General features: G+C 52.9%; 5 protein-coding genes across 5 annotated transcripts; 1 reads left to right on the top strand and 4 right to left on the bottom strand.

Annotated features, from left to right (window-relative positions):
• Window positions 1-1,810: 1,810 nt before the first annotated feature.
• On the bottom strand, window positions 1,811-2,757 carry CLAFUR5_05697 (uncharacterized protein; the record flags this gene model as incomplete). Its single annotated transcript, XM_047904845.1, has 5 exons — window positions 1,811-1,868; window positions 1,920-1,956; window positions 2,012-2,132; window positions 2,184-2,564; window positions 2,614-2,757. The coding sequence occupies 5 exons, from the start codon at window positions 2,755-2,757 to the stop codon at window positions 1,811-1,813; spliced, it is 741 nt and encodes a 246-aa protein (XP_047762285.1).
• Window positions 2,758-3,153: 396 nt separating this feature from the next.
• On the bottom strand, window positions 3,154-4,437 carry CLAFUR5_05698 (uncharacterized protein; the record flags this gene model as incomplete). Its single annotated transcript, XM_047904846.1, has 1 exon — window positions 3,154-4,437. The coding sequence occupies one exon, from the start codon at window positions 4,435-4,437 to the stop codon at window positions 3,154-3,156; it is 1,284 nt and encodes a 427-aa protein (XP_047762175.1).
• Window positions 4,438-5,784: 1,347 nt separating this feature from the next.
• CLAFUR5_05699 (Cytochrome P450 monooxygenase cypX) lies at window positions 5,785-7,367 on the top strand (the record flags this gene model as incomplete). Its single annotated transcript, XM_047904847.1, has 3 exons — window positions 5,785-5,850; window positions 5,900-7,035; window positions 7,088-7,367. The coding sequence occupies 3 exons, from the start codon at window positions 5,785-5,787 to the stop codon at window positions 7,365-7,367; spliced, it is 1,482 nt and encodes a 493-aa protein (XP_047762733.1).
• A 137-nt stretch (window positions 7,368-7,504) lies between these two features.
• On the bottom strand, window positions 7,505-9,338 carry CLAFUR5_05700 (uncharacterized protein; the record flags this gene model as incomplete). Its single annotated transcript, XM_047904848.1, has 6 exons — window positions 7,505-7,747; window positions 7,803-7,908; window positions 7,960-8,235; window positions 8,284-8,669; window positions 8,720-9,195; window positions 9,254-9,338. 6 exons carry the CDS (start codon window positions 9,336-9,338, stop codon window positions 7,505-7,507), a joined length of 1,572 nt encoding a protein of 523 aa, XP_047761619.1.
• A 1,110-nt stretch (window positions 9,339-10,448) lies between these two features.
• Window positions 10,449-13,153, bottom strand: CLAFUR5_05701 (Spindle pole body component alp14; the record flags this gene model as incomplete). The annotated part of the gene is made up of 2 exons (XM_047904849.1): window positions 10,449-10,478; window positions 10,535-13,153. The coding sequence occupies 2 exons, from the start codon at window positions 13,151-13,153 to the stop codon at window positions 10,449-10,451; spliced, it is 2,649 nt and encodes an 882-aa protein (XP_047761620.1).
• Window positions 13,154-14,108: the final 955 nt, after the last annotated feature.

A 14,108-nucleotide genomic window follows, 5' to 3' on the forward strand; every position in this document is an offset into this window, starting at 1 on the left:
GGCATCCCGTTCGCCTTGTCGGATCTGGTGGGGGATCTTGTTGATCTCTTCGATCTGCCTTTCCGTCACTTTTTGTGTTGTGTCAAGCCGTTTGGCCGAGGTTTGCCATTGTGCGGCTGCGGAGATCCGTTGGAAGGGGGTGACTTGAGGTTGCATTCTGGTTGTATGAAAATGGGTAGGAGCTTGGTGACTGTCGATGTATGACTGGACTCTTGGACAGATGAACTGCTGTTGACGCTTGTGTTGACTTGTGTCTACCCGCATCGGCAGAAGTAGAAGGCGTTCAAAACAACCATCACCTGATGGGTTGGTGAATACATCTTCCTCCGCGCTAGCCCACTGTCACGCCCCCATTCCCACATGACCAGGAACCATCCATATCCACCCCGATCATACCCACAACGGCGGCTATCCTTATTATGCTGCGGAAAGACCTGAAAGGTCCCAAAGTTGGTTGCGAACGTCACACTACCCGACTTCTTGGCTCGCAAGATTTCGGCATCTCTGGCACCATATCGTATCTCATGAGAGACAGCATCGATCTGGGATTGTGTCGCTCTGTTAGCAAACTGTGAGGTCGTGAATTGTTCTGCAGAGTACTGCCATTGGACCAGGGCAGCTTCGCGGTGGACTTGTGTGATTTTGGGTTCCACGAAGTTGAATCGGAATAGTTTCCTGCGGAGTGTGCAAAGATGCATATCTTGTTAATTTTAGTATTGCGTGGGCTTGGCTTCTTGGATCTGTGTGTATTGTATTGACCGATGATGGACGTGTGCTTAAGAACCATGGAGCCATGATCTCTGTTCGAACTGTTCGTGAACACATCCCCTACATCGACGCTATTCACAGCCGAGGCACTGGCTCCTGCGCTATCGAATGCCGCGAATTAGCATTCGATACACAATCGCCATCATCTGACCTCAAACGCAGTCGCCATAACGCAACTTCAGCTCTCGAGATTTCTCCCTTGCTCTCCTCAATGATCAAGTGCAAGTCGCCCAAGCTCTGTCGTAGTGGATCGAGTAAATCGTTGTTGTCATTTTGACGCAGGCGGGATCTGAGAGATACGACTTGAGTACACAGCAGATAGCGCACCTGTCGTACTGCATCGACGTCTAGATCCAGCTCTGCCAGAGAGTCATACTGAGATCGTGAGTAGCTCATAATTGATGCGCCATCTACTCTCGTCGCGTCAGATATCATGAAAATATCCGGGCCAAGATGCGAGACATACCAGGCATATCATTGATCGCTAGCAGTGCTGCTGTATCTTCTCGTAGCAATCGAGCATGCATGAGCAAGGTATCGGCTTGTGAGGTTGGTCTTTGTGTATCAGCCATCATAATGTAAAGATCCTGCGGAGGACAGATAATGGTGTGCTTGCGATGGTGTCTCGACATCGTGTGGACGTTTTACTGGTAGATGAGTGTTCGTGGCTGCTGTCAGCAATATCACTACATGAACTGGTTCGTCAACCTTGGCGACCGCTGCAGACATATATGTCGTGCAGTAAACATATACATCTCGTGCAGTGAAGATATATCTGCAAATTTCGTCTCAGGTTGATGAGGTATATCTTCTTTTGGCAAGTATTGCACATGAAACGCGCGTTGGAAGTGTAGAGTTTGGGGCACATTGTGACCCACGCGGGACGACTCGCGTAGCTTTCGAGCCTCTCGCTATGCACTGCTGCAACCTTCCTCCACGCTTCAGAGGTATTTCTTGCCCCAGTGCCAACGGCCAGCTCAGAAGGCAACGTACTCGTCTGTAACGTAGCCTGAATTGTCCCATTCTGTTGGTGAAATTCGAGTTAGCCTTCCAGGTTGAGGCGACGACTCCAGTGAAGACCGAGAGCCCAGTGGAAGAGCCTAATCCGTCAGCACATTACCTGATATCGAGAGGCTCTAAGTTAGGCTTACCTGGCGTCCACAATCTTGCCATCCTCCTTAGAGAGCGCTGGGTCTTTGTTGGCACAACTTTATGCGATAGTGTCAGATGAAAAAGAACGTACCTTTCAGTTTGTCGTAGAGTTCGCTCAGCGGCACGTTGACTCGCTCAATATACTCGCCATCATCAAGATGCTGTTCTGGTGGCTCGTCGCCCTCCTTTAGGTTGACCTCGATGGTAACCATCTTTCAAGGTTAGTATGAGCCATAGGAAAGGATCGAGCTTAACGAACGTACCTGCATGTTTGCGTTGGTAAATCCGGGATCGGCTACGATGGTCGGGCTACAATCAAGTACCTGCATATTTGCGTTGGTCATTCCAGGTTGGCTACTGAGTATCGGACTGATATCACGAACCTTGCCCTCATAACCAGTCTCTTCCTTCAGCTCGCGAATTGCTGCCTGCTCGGGAGTCTCGCCGGCGTCGATGAGGCCAGCTGGAAACTCGACACAAATGGCATCGACGGGTGGGCGGTATTGCAAAATGACCAAGGTAGAGGGTGCTCTCGATGGGTGGCGGATGATGGGTGCGATGGCGACAGCGTCTATGCCGGACTCCTTGCGTGTCTTGCGAGCGGCAGCTTCCCAGACGCGCTCTTTACCAGCCGGGTCGACCCACTGCGAGCGTGTCAACGTTTTGCTTGTCCATTGTTTACATGTGACTTACTTCAATCTTCCTCAACTCGGTCCACTTCGCTTCGTCTGGTGACAGCGGACCGACTCGCTTGATCTTGGCAGCTCGAAGTGTTGAAGACATGCTGAAGTGCCTTGCAATCTGGAGTGATCGGTTGATTGCTGGAATTGGTCGCATGTATTGGCGAGCTGGTGTGAGGCACTGCGTTTGTAGGAAGAACATTGAAGATGCTTGTCGTGACGTAGAGAAGAGACAGGCATCGTCAGGCAACCACGCTTTACCTGTTTTGGTCATGTGTTGATGCAGATGCCTCCTGGCATGGACGCTCTTGTGAACGAGTCTACTTCAGACATCATGTTCTCACTCAAAAAGGGAACATACTGGACCCGTTTCAGCAGCGACTACTCTTGATCAAGTGCGTCCTCAAAAGGCAGCACATCTCGTGCACCTATGGCATTAGAATGCTTGTCTCTAAACCATCCTATCTACCTGAACAGACGCCAGACTAGACGCAATGGTGCGCTAACTTTCATAAGTCAGTTGATGCGAATGTATATTGCCTGAGATGACCGATCAAACTTTGCGATCTAAACGATCTAATTGCTCTGTCCGCCTACTTTGTCCCGATGTAAGATCCCGTGGCGGCCACTCGACATAATCCAATTCTCTCCAGAAAGCCTCATCATTGTCACCAATCTTCCAAGCATCTGGTAAACAAGCCGTTAGCTCCAACTCACCAGCGTCACACTGGTTTCCATTGTACAGCATGTCAAAGGAGCCACCAGGAGCTAGCTGATAGTTGTACTTAGTCACCTGGTTACTTGAAGACTGCAGACACTGCTGCGCGTACGGCTTCCAGTCATGAGGCCAAGGAAGCTTCACCAGTCCGACTTCGGCGATTCTCGACAGCAACATTTGCTTGTAGTGAGCATCGCCACTCACATCCGCCTCGTGCACGAGCGCCTCGTCCGGCATGGAAAGATGAACGAGCTCGTCGAAGAGCTCATTGTATCCATTCAAGCCTGATGCAGCCACAATGCATGCTCGAAGGATCTGAGGCAGCATGTCTGGCCGGAGTTGGGCCAAGGCTCGGTATGTCGCAGGCTTAGCGATTGTTGGGAACCAGATGAGGTACGGGGGAACGAACTCCGCACTCTGCACACGAGAGAGTTCATTGTTCGTGATGAAGCGAGCCTCGATGGCCATACGAATCTTGGGCTCCTGTGGTAACGTCTGTTTGGACCACCAAGCGGCGTATAAAGTATTGTGATATACGCCGCGCATTATGCACTCGATCTCTTTGCGCACAAACTTCGGTCGCCTTAAACGTACGTAACGATCGGTGTTACCATAGTATGCCGCTGCGCAGATGAGCATGTCCTTATCGGCCGTAGGCAGGTCCTGAGGCAAAGGTTCGATAAGCAATGACAGCAGATCACATCGCGGACGTAGCTTCTCAATGTCCTCTGGGGGCATTCCGATAAGGTCTAAGCACATTTCTTCTGTGATGTCGAACGTTTGTTCGTCGAAGCCGTGCTCCATGATGTCGGCAATATCCCAGTCTTCCATGTCATCCTCGTCGGCCAGATTGCGGAATTTCTGCTTCACTTGTAGCATCCAGCGCACCGCTGTATCAACATTCATGTTCGCTGCAACCGGACTCTCGAGATTGAGTGCGCGTTGGTAACCGTTCATGACCGTGTATTTGACAGGCGCTGCCATTATGCTTCGATATATCTCCTCATTGCCACTGTCTCTTGCTTCCTCGGCGATGTGGATTTCTGGTAGGATTGCAAGCTCTTTGTAGAGCTCAGTATAGCCAGCCGCTGCGCAGGCTCGGCCCACCTGGGATGCCATGGACGGATAGCGAAGCACCAGCGCTCTGTATGTAGACTCAGCCGCAATCTCTGGGTGCCAAATGCAATATGGCTCCTCCTCGGCGCTGCTTGTTGCTCATGATAGATCGTGCATTGAGGGCGCGTGTAAACTGAGGAAGCAAACCACGAAGACTTTCGCCGAATGCGGCATTTTATCTAATGCCACGTATCGTGCAGAGTTGTAGCAGCTTCAGGCCGAGCGCGTTCGGTATGTGGTGACCGCTGAGGGCCGCGAGGCACTCCCGTCGGTTGTACTTGCGGTTCTGTAGCTTGTCTGCCCTCTCGTGGTGCGCATTGGTAGCCATGTCGGTGTGAGAACGTGAGTGGGAACATGACCATGGATCGTTAGAAGCTCGGAAGCGGTAGATATATCTCATTCGAGGTGCGATCGATGCTGCGCCGCATCGCAGACAGCGTGTCGCAGGTCATGTAGGAGCGCCTGGTCAGCGCGGGCGCGTACGACACCAATGGCGATGGCGTGTCATGCCGTTCCGTACGTGGCTCATTCACTTGAAATCTGTCGCACGTGCATATGCTTCGTATGACCCTCATCGGCGTCGTGACGAACATGGCCAGATACAAGCATGTCAATGTGTACGCTTGTTCACGCAAAGAAGTCGCAGATGTTGGAGACGCGCTATATAAGGTAGACTATCTACGCTAGCAAGACCTTAAAACGAGCGTGGCATCAACACATTGCTTTGCTTGCGTCCCTGCGAGCCACCATCCACGCATGCGATGAACATGTAGCCCACACCGACCCGCCGCGCCCATCTGCCGGTGGGCTGTGATGTATGCTGTACTCATCTCACTGGAATCGACCACCTGCCGCGATCAGGACATGAATTGAAACCGCCGCACTAATGACAATACATTGTTGCGTTTCGACACCAGGCCCAGTGTCACCTCGCGCTCTATAGGCACCCCAGCTGTCATCATGTCGAGCACATACGCAGGTATGATATATCCGTATCTTGGCTTGCACGTGTTCCGGTGGACATGTGCTTCCCGTGTGGACGACGGGGTCCGGATGTCGGATGCGGGCGCCATTCGATGATATGGCTGGACTGCAACTCGTCTTTCAAGAGACACTACTGTTGACTGTGCACCACTGAATACAGTGTTGCGATCCGCCTTCAGCATGCCGCTAACAATGATGGCCGAAAGGCACTCCAGACGCCACAACACTAGCGTTGCACATCTCGGCTGTAGCAGCAATCGTGTTCCGAACTCGAGACAATGTCTACAAATGCTGAGCCTTTGCGCAATGCACCTATCGATGCTGACGTCCAGATGACTTGCCAACAAACAATCGGTTACTTGAAACATGGCCCTCACTTCTGCGAACCTGCTCGGTCTGCTAGCTCTTTTGGCAGTAGCTAGCGCAATCCTGGTACGCCCCTTCGCAGCAGTCTGCAATCGACAAGTCGCTGATGTCTTAGAAACTCGCTCGAGCTCTGAGGAGTCCTTTAAACAAAGTGCCTGGACCATGGCTTGCCAAGTTCACCAACCTGCCTTTGAAGCTCGCGGTCATCACCGGGTCTCGCATCCATTACATTCAGAGTTTACATGAACGATATGGACCCTACGTTCGAATCAGCCCAGAAGAAATCGCAGTAAACGATCCAAAGGGCTTCAAACAGATCCATGGTATCAACTCTGGCTTTGAGAAAAGTGGCTGGTACAAGGCATTGACTGTAATGCCTCGACCCTGCCTGTTCGATATGAGCGATGCCAAAGACCACGCCGCACGTCGACGTCTTTTCGCTCGTGGTTTCAGCAAGTCAAACATCCGCCAGAACTGGGAGCCAGCGATCAAGGAAAAGATTGCTTTGGTCGTGACGCAGATGCTCAACGAAGCGGCAAGAACTCACGGATCTGTAGACGTCATGAAGCGGTGGACATTGATGGCATCCGGTGTCAGTGCGCATCTCATGTTCGGCGAGTCGTTTCAAGTAATCGAGCGTGGTGAGACAAACGAGTTTATCAAGACATTGACTAGTGCACTCAAAGGCGGTGGCATCGGCGTTGAGGTACCTATCGTGCGTACGATTGGCAAGATGCTACCCTTTCAGGCCACGAAAGAGCTCTTCTGTACCAATGAGACCCTGGACAGCTATGCCGTGACTGCGGTGCGCAACATGCGGGCTTCAGGTGTGAGCAAGAACATCTTCGCAAATATTCTAGCAGAATCTGAGAAGGGAGAGGCACTAGATGACCGCACGGTCGAGAGTGAGGCGATGGGATTATTCGTTGCTGGCACGGACACTACCGCGGTCAGTTTGACATATTTGACCTGGGCCATCTTAGCAAGACCTGAGCTGCGCAAGAAGATTGAAGAGGAGGTGAGCAGTCTGCCTTTGAACTTCCAGGAGCAGGATGTCGAACGGTTGCCGCTGCTCAACGCTGCGATCGAAGAGACCTTGAGACTGTACGGGGCTGCGCCTGGAGCACTTCCAAGAACCGTACCGCCTGGGGGCGCCGACATGGGCGGATACTATCTGCCTCAAGGGGCTATCGTCTCTACACATGCATACAGCATGCACAGAGATCCATCTCTTTTTCCGAACCCAGAAAGGTGAGTCTTTCCAAGGACGTCGACATCATCGTGGCTCTGACTCTCGCATCAGCTTCAATCCATCTCGATGGCTCCCTGACAGCAAGGACAACGAACATGTCTCGAGTGCTGCGAGGGCAGTCTTCTCACCGTTTGGCTCTGGCTCGAGAAGCTGCCTTGGATCGCACATTGCATACTCAGAACTACGCCTCGGAGCGGCTGAGTTCTTCCGCAGATGCCCTGGCAGCAGCCTGGCTTCCTCGACGACCGAAGAAAGCATGCACATGGAAAACTTCTTTTTGATAGCCCCACAGTCGCACAGATGCGAAGTCGTACTTGAAACACAGAAGTAGCGGAAAATATCGACAGCTTAACTGCATGATTGGTCAGCGTCCTGCCAGAGATTGCAACCACATGGTCGAAGCGATCTAATGTCATTGAATCCACATTGAAAATAATAAGCTGGCATATCTAGTTCGTGAGACAGGACCTATTCATCTTTGGGAAGGAAACCGGCAGTGGCGATTCGCATGCGCTTGCCATAGAGCCAAAGTGGGATGGTCAACAAGGAGAAGATTCCCATGATCATGCCAAAGATGCCGAACGGCAAGGCAGGGCCTGCACTTTGTACCCAGTCGCCGACGAAGAACGTCCAAGCGAAAGAGACGACTGCTCTTGCAATCGTGGTCATCACGAAGCAGTCTGCCGCAAGAGGACGGTAGGCATCAATTAGCTATAAGGCAAGTCAGCATGATGTTAAGGCTCGAGGAGCAACAGACACAACATACATAATTGAAGCCGACACTTGGGATCTGCGTGATACCCATGCCGACCATCGCGTATCCAACGCACAGACCTGCCCAAGCATGGGGTGATGGATGTGCTGCACTGAACCTGTCAAATATCAGCGAAGATTGAGACACCATCGAATGATCATTTGCTCACCCAAACGTCCACATGCCCGTCGTCGCGAGGAAAAGTGCTGGAAACATCATCGGTAGACGAATCTCTGGCTCAGCGAGACCATGGCTCTCCTTCTTCGCCTGACGCTTCATAACACGATCGATGACCACGAAATTGAACATGCCGCCCAGAGCACAGCCTATAAGACCACCAACGTTGATGAGACCGGCGTTGTTGCCCCAGAGATACGGTGGCATGGCGACAAATTGAGGTCCGATGATCGAGATGGTGACGAGACCACCGAGAAGCCCGCCGTAGCTACAAGACGTCAGCGACCGCTACTGGAATCATGTGCACGAGACTTACTGCAACATTACGACCCATGTGCCAGGAAATGCGAGAGTCAACCACGGAGCCACAAAATTCCTCAGCAAATGGCCTCGATATACGCCAACCTTGAGGCTCTGGGCAAAGGTGAATGTCTCGCTCTGTGCTGGCAATGCTCTTTCGATCATCTCAACCTTCGCCTTCTCGTCGCTGATCGAGCCATCGATAGAACCACCCTCTCGCAGGAACTGTGCATGTCGATCGAAGCTCGTCTCCGGTACTAGGAGTAGATTCAGCAGGAAGATGGCACCCATTATGGCGGCGGATATCCAGAAAATGTATTTATAACCCTGGATGCCAGCGATGTAGCCTCCGCCCAGTCCGCCTACGAAGCTACCTCCAGCCAGGAAGATAGTGTAGATGGCCTGTCATGATCAGCCAAAGTAAAGCTGCAGATAAAGTCAAAGTTCCTCACCATAGCCCGACCACGCTCATGCACGAAAAAGATTTCTCCGATAACACTCGCAGCCAAACTATCCGCAGGTCCAAACCCAAAGCCCTGAATCGCCCTAGCAGCCAACAAACTATCAAAAGACGTTGCCAGTCCACACCACACACTCGCCAGCACACCAATCAGCATCGCAATGATCAGTATAGGCCTTCGTCCAAACGTGTTCGCCAAAGGCACCCAGATGATGTTCGAAACACCGATGAGCAACACACAAACCGCCACAAGATGGGACAGCGTCCCCAAAGGCTGCGGCGGCAACATTTGAAACTGCAAAAGCTGGAGTGCAGGAGCGACAGCCGCAGTCGCGAAGTTGGCACCACCACAGTAGAAGGACATGATCATCAAGATGGTCCATTTTCGCCATTGTGGCCAGTTCAACGGATCGGCAGCGCTTCGCGATGGGGTGGGAGAGCGGTGAATGTGGTCGTGGTTCTCGTGCTCTGGTCGCTTCAGTCAGCTCGTCTTCTTGACGAAAGACACCTTGAGCAGTAATCATACCAATCAACACAACAGTACCAGGCGGTTCGGCCTCTTTCACCTGCTGCTTCGACAAGGAGAATGCATGACTCCAGTTCCCAGACATGATTAGACAGCAAAGCGATGGATGAATTCAAAACGAGACAAGTGGCGAGATAGATGGATCGACCGAAGCGTGCGGCGACATCGTTCGTATATATCAATGCTCAACGAATGTCCCTGCCCGACCCCGTAGTGCCTCCACTGGTGCATTATACCCCATGGGCGGGAGGCTTGCCCCACATCCACCTGAAGCATCCTGAGCGAAGCAATCGCCAGCCACTTTGGGGAGAAGGTCCATATGAGAGGCGAATATCACTGGTCGTCATTGGTGAGGAGGCCGCGTGTTCTGTCTCAAGTCGAAAGTCATGCAAGCTTCTGGAACTTCAAGGGAAGCACTTTCGGCAGATTCGTAGCCGATGCCCTAAGTCACGTTTGGCGGCCTGCCAATGACAGCAGGTCTCAAACCTGGTGGTTGAACTCTGTTATCTACTACTGTCCTCTGGTAATGCCGATTGACCGCACGAGTCGGAGATGCGGTAGTTCCATATCTTCATACCGTACCTTCATCCACGAAACCAGCTAGAACTCATGGCTCCGATTTGGTTCGTGTCGGTGGCCCTGGTCCCGGTCCTAGCTAGGACCTCTCCACGACTGCCCGCCCACGCCGCCCTGTTGTGTTCTGTCGACTAATTCTCTGAGCTCCTTCATGCGAACTGGTTTCGCATAATACTCATCGACGCCCACGTCGAAAGCTTGTCTCTTGGCCTGGTCGGTGGTGACACCCGTGAGCGCGACGATTCTGGTCCGTGGAAGTCGTTGCCTGGTCTCAAGAGCCCGTATCTTGGATGTTGCTGTGAAACCATCCATCACCGGCCTAGCAGACGGGACGAAGTTAGCTATGGTCAGCAAGAGGTGAAGTCTCAGGGACCACGACTGGAAAGGACACCATGATATCAACAGAAGCTATACGCTGTGTACTGCTGTCGGTCAAGCAAAGGTAGTGAAATGGTATCGAACGAAACCCCATCCATCAGCCCAAATGCCGATTTCCACTCGCCGAACGCCTGCAAATGCACGCTGAACCCAACCACGAATGCCACGACATTGCCTCGTTCAGTTCGTGTATCATACCATCAAGCAGACACTCCCCGTTGTCGACAGGAAGTGCAAACGATCATTGGCCACGACCAATGTTCTGTCTGGCCTGCCAAGAAGTCAGTATCGATGTCGCAAAACACCGTCAGTGCAGTTTATTCTCACCTTCATCATCTCAATCCTCGCCTTCAAATTCTGCGTGACCTCCGCCGCCCTCCGCCAACTCTCAACTCCCTCACCCTGACTTCTATCCAGGTTTGACTGTCGATCATCACTAGGCGTCGCACGCCCAGACCCATTGCCGTTGCTCTCCGGTCTCGAATGTCGACTGGTACCGCTCAGCGCACGGTCTCGAGCATCTGCATAACCACCTCTTAGCTTTCCGTTAGTATCATGGAACTGGTTCTCCTTACCGTCACTATAGCCATCGATGTTACCGTAGCCTCGTGCTGACGGCACATTGAAGCTTCTGCTGCTGCCGTATGCTGGACGTGGAGAAGTCGGCGCGCTGTCGATCGGGCTGTCTCTACCAGCCTGATTCCTACCCAGCCGAGAGATCTCCCGCTTCAGTCTGTCGATTTCCTTGCTAAGGGAATTGGCGCGGTCTTCTGCTGATTCAGCGTCCGAGCGGGCACGCACGAGCTGAGTTTCCTTTGCCTTGATTTGGAGCACATCGCGGGTGTGGTCTTCGATCAGTTGTGCGTTCTGTACTTGCAGTTCTGCAACTTGTGACGTAAGCCTGAGCTTGTCAGTGCGAAGATCTGACGCCTGCTGTCGCGCAAGATCGACTTCCGCTCGCAGATCAGAAAGCTCCTGTCGCTCAATAGCGCTGAGTGCACTGCTAGCTGGATCTGCTCGCGGCGCAGCGGAAGGTGACGTGGGCGCGAGGGCTGGCTTGCCAAGTGGCCGTCCTGCCAGACCCCTACCCGCACCAGCACTTGGTTTGGGTGTTGATGGTGGCGGAGGGTCATCGGCAACGGGTGCTTGACGCTTCGGTGATGCTGCTCCTGCTGATGGTGCTTTCAGGCCCATCCCAGGTCTTGCAAGTCCACTTCCCGGGGCTTTGAGGCCACCAGGTGGCTTAAGACCACCCGGTTTGGCGCCAGGTCTGGTTGTTGGTCTTGGCTGTAACGCTGGTGCATCTTCATCAAGTGGCGGAGATGCTGACTTTGGCGGCGCAGCCTTCTTCGCAGCAGGTCGCTTCGTGCCGAGAGCAGGCTTTCTTCCAGCTGGCGCAGCGGCTTTTGGTGGAGGCGCCGCAGCTTTCGGCTTCCACTTCGCTTTGACCTCCGCAGCATCCGAAACCTCCTTGATCTTGTTCTTTCGAATATCGTCGAGTCCTTCAAAGTGTGCCAACATGTTCCGGTCGCCCATGATCTTCCACAACACGCCCATTACTTCACTCCCGGCATCTCGTAGTGGCGCGGCGCTTTCGGTGAGGAGCTTCTTGGCGCCTTCACAGATCTCTTTCGTCTGCTCGATGGTGGGCGCTTCTCGTGTAGTTCTCAGGGCTCGAGTCAGAAACTTGGCAGTATTCTCCTTGACCTGAGGGTTCTTGCTCTTCAGTGCCTCCAACACATCTGCTTGCACGTCGCCCAGGCTAGTGGCAGAGAAGACGGCGTCGCAGGCAGCGCCAATAGCATCCGTCACAGATGCCTTCTTCTCCTTGAATCGCTCCAGCATTGAAGCTAGAATCGAGCTTCGATACTTGGAGAAGTCCTTCCGCAAGCCTTTTGCTAGACATTCGACCACATTTGCGGCAATTGTGACCACGGCAATATTGGCGTCCTTCATGCTCTTTGCACAACCTCGGATGATGTCGTCAAAGGAACCCGGCTGTATCGCAGGCACGTTTACTGCTGTGAATGTCTCGTCAAGTGCCTCTTTCCTGTCCTTCCACTTTGTGCTGGCGAGTCGATCGTTGAAGTCTTTCGGCACCTTTGCGAGCACATCCACAGCCTCGAATTCTGGCTCCAGATCGATCTCCCCACCTTCGTCGCCCTCTTCTTCCGCCTCTTCGTTACCGCCACCAGCTGCCTCTTCCTGCTCTTTCGCGGCTTGCTGCGATCGTAGTAGACGCTCCTGCTTTGGTGTAGGTTCCGCTTTCACCGGCTCGAACAGCTTGTCCAAGTCCTTCTGTTGCACCTCCTTCAATTCGTTCCAGAACAGGGGCTTCATTGCTTCCCTCAGCCACCTGTACATCTCTACAGTGAGATTCTGTCCCTGCGCTCGAACATTCTTGTCGGCGTGTCCATAGATCTTGGGTAGGAGTTTTAGTATCGGCTTTGGCTCGACGATCTTCATGCCATATGCGCGCACGATACCGGCTAGTGCTTCGAGTGTCGCAGCGATGATCTTAGGCAGTTTGTGTGAGAAGTACCCCAGCAGCTCCTCTATGACGGGATCTGCCTTGTCCAGTTCAATCAGCAGAAGTAGTGCTTCTTGTGCTGAGGCTTTTGCGGCGGGTCGTCCAGTCAATCCTTTCTCCACCACTGGCCCGACAGTGACTCCTCGTGTCCTCCGCGCTCCTTCTGTGCCTGCCGCATCGAGGAAAGCATTGTATGCGTTGAGCGCCTCCTGTTGCGCTGCGACGTTCGAGTCTCCCACTGCGCCTTTCCATAGCTGACTGTCGTACACAAAGTCCTTGACGATCGTGTCTGTCGGTTGCGCTGTCTTGAATTGGTTTGCTGCTGTCTCGTAACCACCTTTCCGCGCCTTCCAGTTCTTGTGCGCGAATTGTTCTGCAAGGGGCAACTTGGCCCACTCCTCCGGATCGTCCGACATGGCCAGCAATCGGGATCGGTATAGCCGCGTAGTCGTCCTTGGGGAGGCTGTTAGGTAGGTATGTTGTTCGAGTAAGCGATCTGCGATGTCGTGTGTTTCGATATTTCTGTGGTCGGCTAGTTGATCGGTGATGCCCAATTGTTTTTGTTTGGGCTCGTGATGCTAGTCAGCGGCAGCGCTCCGGTGGCCTCGGTCTGTCGTGATTGTCGTGATCGGAATGCGCTCCTATCGTGAATACGTACAGGAGTCGTGCATATGGGGGATGAATGTCATGTTCTCCTGCAGCAGTAGTCGCGAGATGTAAACAGCCCCACGATCGGCGCAGCTTGCCAAGATCCGCGGCATGGCAACGGGCTGCAGGGGTCTTGTTGTTGAAGTTGTTTCTGTTCACTGCTTCACACACGGACATGGCGGACGGCAAGATACGTTGATACATCTGCGCGACTACAAACGCTCTGCATCGTCACTCTATATGGTGCATGATGCCGTCTTTTCGCCGCGTACTCTGCAAGATATTGGAAACTGACCGGGCTTTCATATTCGTTACTTGTCGTCAAGGTTGTTTCCAGTCACAGACATTCGAAGGCTACAGGCAGTCTGAGTAGAATTCATGGCATCACCACATCATCGACACTCTCGTCACAGTGCAACTGCGAGAATGATCAGAGACTCATAAAGTGCTCGTGGTCATGCAGGTACAATATTGTGTTGCACGGGCCAACATGCCCCGCCTCTAGCGCGACTGGATGTTTTGTGCTGGCTGCGCATGTGAGTTGCGACAGTTCCAGTGAATCAACACCACGACCGACTTCACCCCATATAGCCCTACCATACACCACAGCGCCACTTCTCCTGCTATACAGTTGCCCAGCCACTGCTCAGCTCTTGCTGTTTTGAAGTCCTGTCCACTTCCCGCCAAACGTTCGAGTGCGCCCACCGTCTCAAACATCACCCT

The sequence above is a fragment of the Fulvia fulva genome, chromosome 5, assembly GCF_020509005.1.
Source record: "Fulvia fulva chromosome 5, complete sequence".
Lineage (NCBI taxonomy): Eukaryota > Fungi > Ascomycota > Dothideomycetes > Mycosphaerellales > Mycosphaerellaceae > Fulvia > Fulvia fulva.